At 36.7% G+C, this 15,906-nt stretch overlaps 1 protein-coding gene across 2 annotated transcripts; it reads right to left on the minus strand.

Moving 5' to 3' along the window:
* Window positions 1–559: 559 nt before the first annotated feature.
* Window positions 560–15,001, minus strand: LOC149030099 (single-stranded DNA endonuclease family protein). Of its 2 annotated transcripts, none has more exons than XM_089142410.1 (14): window positions 14,863–15,001; window positions 14,597–14,754; window positions 12,468–12,529; window positions 12,164–12,291; window positions 11,941–11,992; window positions 11,787–11,859; window positions 11,593–11,666; window positions 5,702–5,761; window positions 5,157–5,250; window positions 3,910–4,006; window positions 3,493–3,575; window positions 2,895–2,995; window positions 1,828–1,958; window positions 560–1,412 (listed from the first exon to the last, which is right to left on the minus strand). In XM_089142410.1, the coding sequence occupies exons 1-14, from the start codon at window positions 14,928–14,930 to the stop codon at window positions 1,016–1,018; spliced, it is 1,578 nt and encodes a 525-aa protein (XP_088998536.1). In that variant the 5' UTR covers window positions 14,931–15,001; the 3' UTR covers window positions 560–1,015. The 2 variants fall into 2 exon arrangements, with proteins under 2 accessions (XP_088998536.1, XP_088998535.1); XM_089142409.1 differs by having other exon boundaries at window positions 562–1,412; window positions 5,082–5,250.
* Window positions 15,002–15,906: the final 905 nt, after the last annotated feature.

Consider the following 15,906-nt stretch of genomic DNA (forward strand, 5'->3'; position numbering starts at 1 on the left):
AAATTGATATGTCCTTACATTGACTTTTTTGTAAACCTCAGGGGAGGCAGATGCAAAATATCATCTTCTTTGGGTTAAAAGTGACTTAAGTCAAACCTCAGGGGGTCCAGATGAAAATTACCCAATAGTTTTTTAAGGTGAATTCACAGATTTCATTCCACAACCAAACATTTAATTTTATAAATTATAACTCCACAGATTTGAAATCTCTAGATATTTGAAATCTCCAGACTCATGTAACCAAACAGGCCCTTAATCATTTTGCATTTATAGGATCAGCAGACTATTCACAAACATTTGTTGTATTAGGTTTTAACAAACTATGTCTTTGTTACAATAATTAATAGAATCTTTCTTTAGCATAAAAAACAAACTCATGAAAAAACAAAAAGAAAAAAATATATATAAGATTCTATTTTACTAAGAACAACATTATAAAGGCAATACAATACATGACATGAATTTATTTAGCATGACTTCACAGAATTTGTTAGCAGTATACTATTGTTCAAATTTAAGAGATATTTTAGGGAGTCATTTTTAATTTGACATAGTTTTGAAGTGTCCATATTTTTTACCAATTATCTTGAAGTATCCTTTAAATTTTTCGTAATTATTAATGTTCCTTTCCATTAGAATATTTAGGATTTGATATTGACAAGGTTATCATTCCTTAAAAGATACAAGTAGGGAACAATCTAAAGTTAATACATTGGATATGCAAGTTCTCCTTGATGCCAAAATCTCATCCCATGCAAGTGACGAAGAGGCCTGTTCCTTGGTTGAAAAAGCACATTGATTTCCATAATCATTCATAAAGGATTAGAAAAGCTTCCAAACATCCAGGTTACCAGATTTTCACTCTTCAATATTGGGTGATTGAAACTGACCTACCTTTACACAAGTTCAGATCCATTTCCATAACATCTCCACCCCCCAACCCCCCCAAAAAAAAAATTCTGAAACAGAAGAGAACATGAATGTATATTTTACTCCTCTCAATTTCCTTCATGGGTCATTCATCTTTTATACTGGCTATAAATATTCTCAACTCTCGTGCCTTCCTAGCATGTTCAGGTGAAGTTTCTATATCTGAATCACTTAGATTGAGCACATCAATATGTCGATCAATGACATGACCTTCCAATACCTTAGAAGCAGGGACGTCTGGGGAAGGACTCAACAGATTAATGACCTCAGCTTCAGTACTTCTAAAAGCAACTGGGTGGTTAAGGGTTACACTACTTGTCGTATTGCTTTGCGCGTCAATGTCAAGCAAAAGATCCTGCAACCTCTGATTAACTTCAGACACAGCAACACCGCTTTCTGATTTCTTCGACCTCGCATTTCGTTTTGGTTTCTTTGCTTCAGCTTTCCTAACTTCAAATTCCGTTATCTTCTCAGGACAGGCACTAGAGATAAGAAGATCCAAAACTATCAATTCTTTAAAGAAATAACAGAAAATCCTGTAACCATATATGCAAGAGCCGAAGCATGAAATACTTTCCCAAATAAAAGCACAACACTAAGTATGCCCAAAAAACAGATCAATGGTTTGGCATTAAAATTATTTTCTGTTCAGGAAAAAAATTATCAATGGATTGGCAATTGGTTTCAGTTGCCAGGGCAAATGCCCAGGTTCAAGTCTTGAGGGTGGGCACTTGATGTGAAAACACCAACACTTAGGACTGAGTCCACTCATCCCACCAAGGACCCAAATAGGCAGGAACAGCACTGGTTATGGACCTTTCTGTATCTCACACATTTTTAGAGGAAGGGAGAATTAATATTCTAAATCTGAGGAGAAAACAACTTTTAATACTATACCTTTCAACGAGATCAGCAGGGACTATGGAAGTTTTCAATCCATCCATTTCTTCCCACGCAACCTCAAAACATTCTGTACCCTGCACTTTTCTGTGCTTGATAATTGTAGAAATAGGACACGTAACCGGCAACTGAAATAAAAAAAAGAGTATATCAAGAACTACAGATATGGACTAAGGTGACCTGGACTAATACAACAAGCAAAACATCAAGAGTACCATTCTGGTGTGGAAATTGGGAAAGAAAACCATCACACATCTATGTCAATCAATATATAGGATGCATTGGATAGCCACTGTACATTAAGTGACCGAAAGATAAGGAATAAGCAAAACACCTTTAAGATCCAAAAAAATTGAATACAATATAACATGGTTTTCAAAGCGTCTGCCTAGGCAGTAAAGCCATTTTCAACCACCTTATTGCCACCGCGTTGTTAACATACAGTTTTTCAGCAATTTTTTTTTGCCTAGCTGCTACCACTTTGTCGCCTTGTGAGCCTTTTTGCCGCCTAAACTCTAAAATGGTCCTTTTTTGACATTTTGTACATAATAATATTTTTTTTTTCGATCAAATTTTATTCTACAAAGCCATATATAAATTTAATAGTTAGTCATTTTAGAACCGGAAAATCAATGAATCATTAGATGGACAAAGCACTTACTTGGCATCACACTATCATAGAGGTGAGTACAAACATAAAATTACTATTTTCATTTTCATACTTACAATTTGATATAGTTCATAGTCATATGTTATGATGCTTGATCAGATGAACTAATGGTTATAATCTTCCATAATTATGATTCTTGAATGTTTGTTTGGTTTTGGATGAATGTTATTCTTGAATGTTTGCTTACCTTTCAATAGAAATTTATCAGTTTAAAAGTAGTTGCATTGAAAAAATTTGACCCAACCGTTTTGGTCGCCTTATTGCCACCTAGGCGGTGCTTTGTCGCCTAGGCGGAGCCCCAACCACTACGGTCGCTTTGCCACCTTGACAACCATGCAATATAAAACCAATGTCTATACAAAAAAATTAGCAAGAAGTGATTAAAAGTGTGTACCTCATACAATGGTATTTCAAGTCCTACTTCTGATGAAGTTTTACGCAGGTAAGTAAACCGCCGTAAGTTTCTCTCAGCAATCTTTGGGAGGATGTATTCATCTGTTTAAACCACAATCAATAAGCTCAAGGACAAACAACCTGAAAAGGGGCAGTTTTTGGTGATGAGGCATGCCTCTATAATCTCTATGCATCAAAAAAGGTATGCAGTCCTGAACAAATATTGCCAATTGTTCTACAATTTGGAAACCATTTACCTGCAAATCAATTTAAACATCCAATAATAGGGCGGAAAAAACTCAACTGCTAGTCTGCCACCCAATATTGTTTCACTTAATTACAGTAACATGACAATGTTGTGCTGAAAATCTGAAGAATGTGGCAACTAAGACCTAGCTCATTGGATTAGATGGCTAAGTCATTGAAATACAAACACAACAAAGAGTAATAGCAATAGAAGATTCCATTAGATGGAACATACAAAATACTGGTCCTGGATAGCAAACCAGTGTATCCCATGATATTCCATATGCAGCCACATGCAAGTAAAATCGGCATCCAAAAAATATTTGAAAAATTATACATGGGGAATGCCAAACCTGTTTTCTCAGGTGCCCAACCAAAAAACTCAGCACACATTTGTTGAAGTTTTTCCCGTTGAAATGGATGTTGAAAAAGCAACCTACAAATTAAGGTGATTACTCAACATACATATTGTTGTTTAGAAAAATAGACAAATCAAATATGCACACAAGGCTTGAATTCTTCAATCCTGCATCTTAACTTTTTATGAGAATTCAGAAACTTGCAGATCCACATCCCAGAAAAATAGAATAACAAAACACTCAATAAGAATATGGTAAACAATAGGTAAATAAATCAAATATTAATTACTGTGAGAACAGAAATCCAACTAGATAGATCAGACAAAAACCAAACTACATTTTAGACCTCTTATAGTCTACAAAAATGAGGTTCCAAATTGAACTTGCAAACATGGCAGTATGAGACAGTACCTATGCACAGCTTCTGAGTCAGGAGAGTGGCATTTTGGCTTCAAGTATGCATTGATTACTTGTACGCACTGTTTATCCTGTGGGTTTTGCTCACTTTCTACACAAATCATGAAACACACATTGGAAAGGGTTATCATTACACATTCAAAATTATCAAGTAAGAATCCAATGACCTGAATGGACAGAAAACTAGATTTCATTCCAACCCTGCACCCCCTTCCCCCTTTGGTTTACCCCTGTAGAACAATAATGTAGAACCATTAATAAAATTAGAAATTTATCCACACCGTACTGGGAGAACAAGAATCACCTAGGACTCCTATTCCCCCAGTCTCAAAACTATAAATTAATGATTATAAGTGTGGGATTTCTGGTATCTTTAGCATGTCTAGTTAAGAATTTGAGATGCTTATGAAGGGTATAAAGCATCAACTGGGGCACCAGCATTTACATGCGTGCAATTAAAGCCCTAAAACTATATAATGCAAAATAGTTGAATCATGTCTGCAATTAAAGTCCTAAACTATATAATGCAAAATAGTGGAATCAATTAATTCCTCAGAAATAAAATCAATATTGAGCATTTAATCTGTACAGAAATAGACATTGGCAGAAATTCATGTGAGAACAGCAAAGATAACCCCGAGATAGGGAAACATGAAAATGTAAAAATCCTTTGATTCCTTGGTTGAAATATTAATATGAAATGGTTTTCATGCATGGTCATGCACATGCATGATCTGCATTGAATGCAGTCAGATTGGTATAAATGCCAATCTGAAATGACCGGAAAAATCTCCACCCCTGTAAAAGAGGTTTGATGGGAAAAATCTCCCATCTATGAATCCTCTTGCCAAATTAATATTAAGCATTGTACCCATACAGAAACAGTATTAGCAAAACCTCAAGATCTCCAGGTAATTTTTGTGCTGCAATTTTAATGGGTTAGCATAAGTTGCATAACTTCACAGAGAAAACATTCCAACTTCCTGGAAATTGACATATATTCAGTTCAACAAGAATCCTTGGAAGGTTTGATCAATAAACTATAGCCTATGGATCTTAAAAATGGTTTATATCATTTGGCCAAATTTCTGATTTTATCAAGCAAGAATCTTAGAAGGTTTTCATTTTCCTTTTTCTTTACCCGTTCTTTTTCTCTGTTGCCTTACCATTAATTTTCATCTTATGAAACAGATTGTTTTCTTTGTTTGCATTGCCACTGAGAATCTGACCCTGTTTCTTACGTTCTTTCTTCTTTGCAAATGCCAATCCCTCTGATAAAATGCGTTGAAGAATGACACCATCTCCAATTGATTTAACAACCTCGCATCCTGTCTCCTACATTTAGGAAAACACAAAATTCAACTATAGAACTTTAATAAGAACATGAAAAACGTGAAAGGTCTCTACTCAGCGACATGCCTTAACTAATAGGACTTTGCAAAAAAACTGATATGTATATAAGAAACTAGACAAGAACCTACGCACACTACAAAAGTGTGCTTTTGTAGGATCCCGTTTCATTAGCCTGCAGAGACTAAAGAGACAAGTATCCAATACTTTCTCTATCTGGGAACAGTTCTCGCATAAAAAACTGAGCTGAGAGTGAAAGGAAACTCTCCACTCCATTACAGACCTTAAGAAGAGGGACATTGGAAAAAAGAAAAACCATTTTAAGTTCCTATAAAAATTAAAACGAAAGAGAGAAAGTAATTCATTTCATGGTGGCAACTTTACCATCAAAACATCATAAACTAGAGAGTCAAATAAACAATTCTTTCCTACCCACCGGACCAAAACCACGGACTCCCAGAGAGTAGTCACTACCAAGAAGAAGAGCCAGAGCAATCTGAAGATCACAAACTACATGTTAGACAAGAAAGCAACCTAATCAGAATAGCATGGGAAAATGAAAGAGAAAAACTAAATTTGGATTTTGCAGAAAATAGTTTCTATTTCATACTTCATGTTCTGGTGTTTTATAATCTGGTTGTAATATCCAAACAGGCATGTAGTGGCAGACATGTAATTGCAACTTATTACTACATATTTTACATCATAATATATGAATGGCCACTTCTTGAGTGAGGGATAGAAGTCAATGAAAATGACTGTAAATCTTGAATGGCCAATTCTTGAGCTGGACATCAAGAATGCATTTTTGTACTGGTGACCTCCATAGGGAAGTTAATATAAAGCAACCTCCTAGGGATGTTTCTCAAAAGGAGGATCTTACTAATGTTTGCAAGTTACATAAATCAATTATAGTCTCAAACAGTCTTCACGGACTTGGTTTGAGAAATTTAGTAGTACTATGGAGTCTTATGGATTTGTTCAATGTTATCCTAACCATTCCATTTTTGTTTAATGGCAGAGCAACAATATAGTTTTTATGGCTGTGGACGTTGACGACATAATTCTTTCACAAAGTGATGTTAATGCCATTAATATAGTTAAAGCATAGCTACAGAAACAGTTCCAGACTAAAGACTATAACCTACAATTCTTTCTTGGAATTGAGGTTATCCAAGGTAAAAAAAGGAATTAATTTGTCATAGAGGAAGTATATCTTGGACCTTTAGACACAAACTGAAATTCTTGCCTCCAAACATTCTGACATTCCTATAGACCCTCAATTAAAATCTAGCCTAGATGATATTTATCGTTACAAAAGTTTTGTTGGAAAACTTAGCTATCTCACAGTTACACTGCGTGATGTCTCTTATTCTGTAGGAGTGTTGAGTTAGTTTATGTAGTCTCCTAGGAAGCCCATTGGGTAAGAGTGTTTCGATATCTCAAGCGTGTTCCTAGTAAGCAACTTATTTATTGTCCCAACCAGAGTATGGATTTGGTTGCTTTTTCTAATGCAGATTGGGCAGGATTAATAGTTGGCGGTCAATCTACCACAAGTTATTGTACATTTCTTGGAGGAAACCTTGTGAAAACAAACTATTGTCCTCATCTAGTGCTGAAGCTGAGCGTAGAGCTATGGTTCTCACATGGCTGTAGAATTGATGTGACTTCATTCCTTATTGGAGGAGTTCGGGTTTCCAATTTCCTCTCCTATGAAAGTGTTTTGTGATAAGCAAGTTGCCACTTATATTGCCAGTAATCTTGTTTTTCAGAAGAGAACAAAGCATATAAAGGTAGATTGCCATTTTTGTTCGTGATGTGGTTAAGAAGAAAATCATTTCGATACCCTTTGTGTCCTTTGCTGATCAGTTGGCTGATGTGTTCATTAAGGCCTTATCAAACACTACTTCTCAATCTATTTGTTCCAAGCTGTGCATGGTAGACTTGTATGCTCCAAGGGGGAGTGTTGAGATTTGTGATAGATTGCTGTAGTTTTTATTCTAGGATTGAGATCTGCATTTGAATGTCTATTCCAGTTTGTGCTGGAGTCTCTATTTTCAAGAAAATATGTGTTCTATTTTTTGTGGCTTGGACAGAATATTCTGTCCTGATTTCTTGTAATATGTCTTTCTATCTTAGTAGATAGAATAGTCCGCCAGGATATGGTAATTGCAGCATACAAAAAAAGCGCTTGTTGTGAAATCCAGCCCAAACCCTAGTCTGGACACCCTATTTGTTTTGGATAAAGAAGTGACTTGGAGGTTGTTTGACCTTGAAGTGGGACCCAGAGTTCAGTGTGGATATGTTGGAAGGTCCTACGAAGTCAGGTCAGACTTTTCCCTAAGTTGGTTGAAGGCCTAAGTGTCGGTTTTGAACCTGGAGATCCAAAATTCAGCAATTGAAGAAGGGAGACCCTTTGGTTGATCCATCGACCAAGACCATCGACCAAAACAGCTTCGAAAACTGAATTTTGATATTTTTGGAAGGTTTGAACTCCTATATATTGAAACCTCGTTCTAAACCAAATTGTTTGGCCTCTAAACTACTGGAGAATGTGAGAAGAACCCTAGAGCCTCCTCCTCAAGCCAAGGAAGATCCCCAAGCATTCCTCCAAGTTTCTACTTTGATTTCTCTTCAACAAGGTTGGTATTCTACCTCTTTCTTCTTTAATCTCTTCTAATTACTATTGTTTCTCATTGTTTTGATTATGAGGAAGGTATTGCACTACTGTAATGACCCAACTGCTGATCTCCTTTGTCTTAGAGTGAATGGGAATTCACTCTATGTTTCCTTGAAGCCATATGGTGATTTTCATTGATTTTGATTTAGATTTGTTAGCATGATCTATTCTTATTGTAGTTTTCCATTCTAATCAGTGTTAGGCTTGTTTCTTATTAGTTTTCTATTACTGATCTACTGTATTCTATCTCCTTGAATGAATCCCCATTCATTCTAGCTTTTCTATGTTGATCCATGGTTTTAGCCTATTATGGGTTTTGTTAGATTTATGTTCTATTGACCTTATTAGATGTTTTAACCTTCTTAGATAATCTTAGTATGTTGTTGTGGTGTTTCCTTTCAAATTTCGGAGTAATCGGACTTCAAACGAAGAAGTTATGACCAATTTAGTGTATTCTGTCCGTACTGAATCTTCTTGGTCGATCCATCAACCAAGAGCATCAACCAAAGGGTTGTTGACAGCAACTTTTGCCTTGTTTTGTCTCCGTTTCAACTCCAATCTTTTGGATTTACTTCTTATGACCTATACATGTTTTCTCAAGCTTGTTTAGGTGTTTTGGAATTGTTCTCTGATATCTTACTTGAAGATTATAATTTCGGATTTCGAGGTGAGTATTCCACTCACAATATGCATATTTACATACCTTGTTTGATTATGACATGAATGCATGGTCTAGCTACTGTTGTTTTGTTTTCTTTACATCATGATACTTATGTAATTACAGTAGCATGTTTATAATGTGATTTACATATTGGAATTGATGATTTAATGTTGTGAATGTGATATGGACTATGATATGAATATGAATATGAATGTGAATGTGAGGTGTATGGAATAATGATACAATGTGAATGCATAAGTTGTGGTTGTGGAATGGGGAATGCCCATTTGGCATTTCTGTCTTTGGACACCAGTGGAAGTGGTACGGGACGCTTTCCTATGGTACCCCTTGGCGCTTTCCCTGACTACTAGTTGACATACCTAGGATTGCTCTAAAAGTGTTTGGCTAGGAAACCCTTGTCATATCTGACCCCATCGGAAGGGGAATTGAGACTGAGTGACCCGTGGCAACAATGGGGATTTGTGGGCGCTCGAGATTGTGAGAAGCATGAGAGAACATGAATCACATTGTGGGAGTCATTCATTGGTAGGGTTACATGTGGTAGACTTGGGCTCTGGGCGCTCGAGATTGCGGGAAGCATGAGAGGACACGAGAGCTTCCCGTTTACTATGTGTGGATTACAAATAGGGTTAAGAGTCTACGTAGCCGGGAAGGAGACGGTGACTCTAGTGGGAAAGGTACCGGACAGGATCGCGGGAAGCGAGGAATGGACGTATCTAATCTTAAGTAGATGTGACTCAGTAGATGACTTGCATTGGGCTTAGATTAACCCTGTACATGCGCCACTACTCAGACAAAATGGTGATGTGAGAGAATGTTGACCTAAACTCCAGCCAAGGTATGTCCGGGAAGGTTTCAGGACCCATTTACCAAACGGAGAACCCAAGATGTCGGGAAGGCTGAGGGAGAGTAATTTGAGACCCACCCAGAGGTGTATGGTGTTGTGACTTAAAGAGTGTCTGCCAATAGAGACCAGCATATATATAGAGAGTTATAAGCAACTTGCATTATTGTTTCATATCATTGCACTTAAGTTTGCCTTTGATTGTGTGTGAAGATGCTTATTGTGATTGGATACTTGCTAAGTTCTTTTTAAGCTTACCCTTTGGGGAACTTGTTTTTAGATGACCTGCCAGGTTCGGAAGAGAACCTGTGCTACGATACGGAGGACCTTTCTTATGTGGTGCAGCTCCGGAAGTCTCTGGAGAAGGTCATGACCAGTGGGGCAGCCAGCTCATAGGTTTGGACTGCTCTGATGGTACCTATTGATGGCAATCGGCATCGTCTTGTTCGCCGATGGGATTGTGACTTAAATGCTGACCTGAAGCTATAAGAGGATGACCTGACGATGAAGAAGATGAAGATTGAAGAAGAAGAAGAGCCGACAGAAGATGTTGATTAGATTTCTTTTGTATCTTCTAGACTTCCACTTTTATCTGTAATAGCTTAGATCTTGCTTTAGATTTCGATCTACCTTCCGCATATGTTTCTGAGGTATATTTCCGCTATACTCTACAGTTCCTTTTGATTGGTATCTTGTTATTTTTGCACTCTGATATTCTTTGGTGATCCTTCTGAGATCCTTTCTTGACTTTTATTATTAAATTACTTGAATACAATAATTTGTTCTTGCTTTTGATTATATTATTGTGCTAAATGGATATGATCGTTCTTAAACTTGATCTTCGGGTCTGTGGATCACACACTCGATTATTCCAGATAGGGTACCGGATGGGTGGATGTGACACCTGTGATTCTGGGAAGCCGAAGCCTGTCCAGAGATGCAAGAAGTTCTCTTCTTTCTGCTGGTTCATTCAGTCCTCCTCTTTGCTTCCTTTTCATTCTTGCTACTGGTTTGATTATTAGAGAAAGATTTTACAGTCTCAGTATCCCAAAGGAATGGAGAAGTACAATTCCATGAAACCACTCTAAACAAACGAGGCATAATGAAATCCAATTTATGCCTTGAAGGCTTTGTAAGAGTTCATCTAATGGAGAGACTTATTATAGAAAGAGACTTCTTCCTTGCAACAACTAAAAGCTAGAATATGGTTTTCTATTGAGATCCTATTCCACACACTTCCTTATGAACTTCCAACTCAAGACAAAATCACATTTGGAAGGATTGTTAAGGAATTGATGCATATAACTCAACAAAAGTGAGTTTATTCTAGTATAAATAAGCTTGAGTTAGTTTATATAAGGTTGGCCTTTAATTCAATGGGTTTATTTGTACTAAGCCTGTTAAATGGGCATGAATTAGGGAAGGAGGTACAAATATAGAATTTCTTTTCTTTATTAGGCTAGTATAAGTACCCTAATGTTTAGGATAGAGTTTCTGATTTGGTTGGTGATTCAGTTGCCTTATTTGAATCACTCCAATTCCTTTACCATGCATAGATGGTTTTCTTTAAGACTAGGTTAGGATGCCAAAAAAAGAAGAAAAATTCAAATTTTGTTTGGACCTTATATTTTAAAATATTGTTTGCAAAGCTATTGCACCCAATGATTTAAGAATGAAAAGTTTATAGCTGTTGCCTCCTTTTTTGCTGGAAAAGTATGTTGTTATGAGATTTAGTGAGTTGGAAACTACTGTGATTACAGATACTTTGGTCTAGGCCTGTTGATGGGAAATCAAGTAGTCTAATGATGTATTCCTCAACTAGTAAGCAACTAGGAAGGAGGCAACTCTAGGATCTACTATGAATCAGCCAAGTTTAAATATGTCAAAACAGGGGTGGGGTCCATTTGAATGCTAGGTTTTGGTCATTGTTAGCATTTGAAGGAAAGGCTAATCAAGTAGGTGACAGGGAAGCTATCAATGAAGGTTTAAGGTGTTGTGAAATGTTCTAAATGCAAAATTTTAATTTTGTTTAACAGTTAAAGGTGTAGTAAATTGATCGAAACTGAAAAGATAAGGATGCTTCCTGTCAGCATGTAATAGTGATAGACACACAAAACTTACCAATGAATTCCTTCCAAACCCAAGTTTCTTCTCAATGTCTGCCATTTCATAGCAAAGTACATAACCACCTTCCCCTAATTGAACAGCAATCAGAATTCATCAATGCAAGAGGAAGAGAATTAAATTGAAAACATCCAAATGGAACAACTTCGTTCAAGAAATCAGCATATCAGTTAAGTCTAAGATGCACTCACCCAAGCAAATATCTCTATATACTGTCCTTGCTCCAAAAAGGAAGATATCTGAATCCGTTGTGAAACACCCATCCTGGTATGATGATATTATTAATTACAGATTTTTGGTATATAATGGCCCAACTATAACAAAATCAAAGGACTTACTACTCACACATAATGCTTCTGAGTTCAACAATGCACACTGTGCTTCAGCTTCTTCAAGCCTGAACATGAAAACCCACATTTAAGTGGAGAGAAAAAAAAAAAATAAAACAGAAACATCAAGGTAGGGTATAAAGTCAAATGTTTCACTTATGCACAAGATCATAAATGAACAAGCCTCAAAATGAAGCAAAAGAAAGGAAATGTAATTCTATGTCAGTACTTGAAATTACCCATCTAGACATGGGATCCCAAGTGCCATGCCAAGGACTTTAGCCTCTTTTATCATACATGAAAACTCAGATCCCATATTTCTACGAAGTGAAGATACATTAGATGAATGTGTATCCAAGCTAGTAATCTGTTTAGGGCATGAAAAAAGAACAATGTTAGTGTCATTCTTTTGAAAGGTTATAAAATTTATTGGGGCATGCATCATGAAAAAGCTGTTAGTATCATTCCTTAATGATCAATATGAAATAGGAGGAAGAAAAGAATGATGGTCAATGATAAAGAACTGCAAAGAAATGGCCATACCTCAGTAACTGATCCCAATCGTCGTTTATAAGTAGATAGCTTGATGGAGGGAATTGATCCATCTATTGACATGACAAGGTTACTCCAACTTTGACTAAGTCATCATTCAAAATGAAAAGGCCAAAGAAAAGAGAAAAAAACAAAACGAAAAAAAAATGCAGTAAATGCAGAAAAAGTAAGCATACAAAACAGTAAGCAAAAGACAGACAATATCCACACTTCTAGTTATATTGGAAAATTGGCACTTCATGGTCCAGCATAGATAAGCTTATCTACATTGCACACGCCATTCTGCCAGATTGCAAACTGATATAGCAACTCCACTGTTGGATAAACTCATGCATATAGGATGGTCTCAGATCTGACTGGATCACTAGTTAAATTTAAGAAGAACTCAACCATATACTCCTATTTTTGCTATGCACGTGGTCCCTTCAGTGCTACTATGCAGTTCCACTAGATCAGGATTCTATGGCTTTGTTCTACTAGGAAACTCCATCGGAGCTGAAAACTGACACTGGTTAGGGGACCTAGGGGTCTAATAGTTTATGAAATTTAAGTTACAGAGTTAAAAGCAAAACCAGTTATTAACACATCAATGGATTAAACAGAACTAGTGAAGTAAAGCCTGAAAACAGGAATCAAGCAATCAATTACTACCAGATATGAGTGTGACCTCTGTGTGCTCAAAAAAGATTGTCCCCTGTAGATATGGACATGCAATCCTGCACTTGAGTAGCATCCATACTCAATAATGAAGAGTAATAAATCCTTCTAATAACATCACTTACCTTTTGCCACAGAGCACCATTGCCAAGCGCCAACTAGCTACAGAATCTTTGACCCAAATATTCTAAACCATATATTCCTTTAGATTTAGGGAATCCATAGTGAAACCTAAGCTCAGCCACAGACAAACATGGTGGATATACTGTATACACTTGAATGTATAAGGTGGACCGAATGAGAAAAAATTGCTGGGCAAAGATTTAACTCAGACAGATCCAACAGCCTAAAAGAAAATTGAGCATCGCAGATGCCACACTCTTCCCTCATAATTTGCCCAAAATACAAGGTGCACAAACTAAACCATTTGCATTGCAGTTCCAAGGACAGCACATTATGCAGTTTATAAACTTAAACCATTGGAATTCCAGATCCAAAGCACAGCATCTAGAATGCAATCACATACATAATTTTTCTCATGCTATTTCCCATTGTGAACATAACCATATCCCACAGGTTTGATAACTTGATATCTTGTTAGCCCCAATTGGAGTTGGGATTCCTCTACTTGTCAAAAGGTAGAGGTCTATGTTCCCTTTACACCTTTCGACCACATATTAGAAGGGGAACCCACCTCTCAATTCTGATAGAAAAAATCAGAAGTGGACCCCCCCTCATAATGTGTGGTGGAGAAGTGTGAGGGAAGCACAAATCTCTACCCATCAGGGTAGAGTATCCCAACTCCAAGAGGACAACCTGAATTTAGAGATAAACACACATTTCAATAGTATCTGTTGCACAACAGAAATCAAGGTACAAATTTCATCCATCCAAGATAACACATAATAAAATTGATCATACTACATCTTTCACTGGTTTTGAACCATAAATCAGTCTTTTATCAGGAAAGGAAAAATCACGAACTTCCTAGGGCATAGAACTTTAGCTCTAAGGGCCATTAAACGAGTGTGCACAGGGGTGGACTGGAGACAGCCGTAACTTTTGGCATTTCAGATTCAAACTAGCATACTCATACTGGCAGCTCCAACCTCTATTTGTCATACTAATCAACCGTCTCTAACGTTGTCGTTCTACTTGGGAATAAACCTTGTAATTTATCAGTTAGTACCAAAAAAGGAAGAAAAAAAGAAGACCTTGATATTTAACAGCTATTAACATGCAATGAATACCAGAAATTTATTGAAAAGTACACATTTTTTTGTCACATTTTTTTTTCTTTCAAAAGAAACCCAGTATTCTACATGTAATGGGAAGAGTAAAGGCCACATGATTTTTTCCAAAATCCAATCTTCTGCATGTCAGAGTAGAAGGAAACAACCACCCACCATCAAACCACTATGAGGTAGAAGTATAAAACAAATTTAAGTGGAGAACAAATATACCTGTAACGAAAATCAGGCTACAATTCAAGGCAATGAGGGCTCTGAGCCGGTGAAAGAGAGAAATGAGATAAAATTTGTCCCTTGTTGCAACGTAAGATTTGTTGACGTTTTGAAGTTGAACCATCCAACAGGAGAGATCAACACAGACCCGTTTGTTCCTGCTCCCATTAAATTAGGACTGTACAGTAAAATAGGTGACGGAAAAGGGAAAGTTTGGGAACAGTTCACTAGTGAGAAAAATAATTGGGGCAAGGCGAAAAACTTACTGGAGATGGTGAAGGGGGAGTTTCTTTTTGCACGAATCCAAGATATCCCACAGGTTCTTCACACCCATTTCTGCGTTCTGGTAACACCCAGAGAGAGAAGACCGTGTGTCACATCTTCAATTATCCTGCGACAAAGAGGACTCGGCTACCGAGGGAAAGTTTGTAAACTTGAATTTAAACAATCTAAAGTTTATATAATTATGAATTTACAAAACTACCCTTAATAGTGGTCAGCATAGTAAATTCGAATATACCAATAGTTTTTTTTTTTTTTTTTTTTTTTTGTAGAGTATATACCAATAGTTCGAGTACAGATACGTATAGCAATTAATAAATCAAAAAGAATTTATTGTTTTTTTTGCGGAAGCAAAATCTCACGAGGGGAGGGGAAAAGAGGGTGTAGAATGAGTGAGGATCATTTTTTTAACGGCTTTACAATTACAAACTATGTGGGGCCCACAAGTAAAAAATAATAAAAACATTTAAAATAAAAAAAAAAAAAAACCCATCGCCCTAATCGTGTGAGCCCCTAAAAATTTGTGGTCAATAGCCGTCAGGAAACACAGAGTGCTCCTCGTCGGGGGAGATGATCCGAACTCATGTGGTGGATGTTATCAGGTGTGTGCTCCCCATACACTTTTACACCACACAATAAGGATGGGACAATTGAAGGTCCACGTCTAATTTATTTTACATGCATCCAAAAGTGTGTTACACTTCTATGATATGATAGAGAAATGTGAAGGAAGCACATATCTATATCCTAATGGGTAAAAAATCCAAACTCAAATATGGGACCACCTTGGTTTTATTACCTCTCTATATAAGAGGTTGTCATCACCATATCCATTCTACTTAACAATTCTCACTTTAAAACTCCAGTACATCATCTCTTTTTCTCTGCCTAGTCTACTATCTTTTGTTTTCCCATCGAAAGTTTTTTGAGTCAGTGGTAGTAAGATTCACCGGGATAATTACTTTACCTGTTCATATTTTGGACTCTTAAGCCTGTAATTTTCAATTGCATATCCACCATTAAAAGCT

The sequence above is a fragment of the Hakea prostrata genome, chromosome 1 (genome assembly GCF_041222555.1).
Source record: "Hakea prostrata isolate BN-2017 chromosome 1, UWA_Hpros_2, whole genome shotgun sequence".
In the NCBI taxonomy this organism is placed as follows: Eukaryota; Viridiplantae; Streptophyta; class Magnoliopsida; order Proteales; family Proteaceae; genus Hakea; species Hakea prostrata.

What these genes read in the sequence shown, in the direction of transcription:
- LOC149030099 (XM_089142409.1), bottom strand. Translation starts at nt 14,930, where the DNA reads ATGGGTGTGAAGAACCTGTGGGATATCTTGGATTCGTGCAAAAAGAAA. An exon ending in CTCCCCCTTCACCATCTCCA is followed by an intron (nt 14,755 to 14,862) that starts GTAAGTTTTTCG and finishes TAATGGGAGCAG; the next exon opens with GAACAAACGGGTCTGTGTTG. An exon ending in TTGAAATACCATTGTATGAG is followed by an intron (nt 1,959 to 2,894) that starts GTACACACTTTT and finishes TTTTTATTTCAG; the next exon opens with TTGCCGGTTACGTGTCCTAT.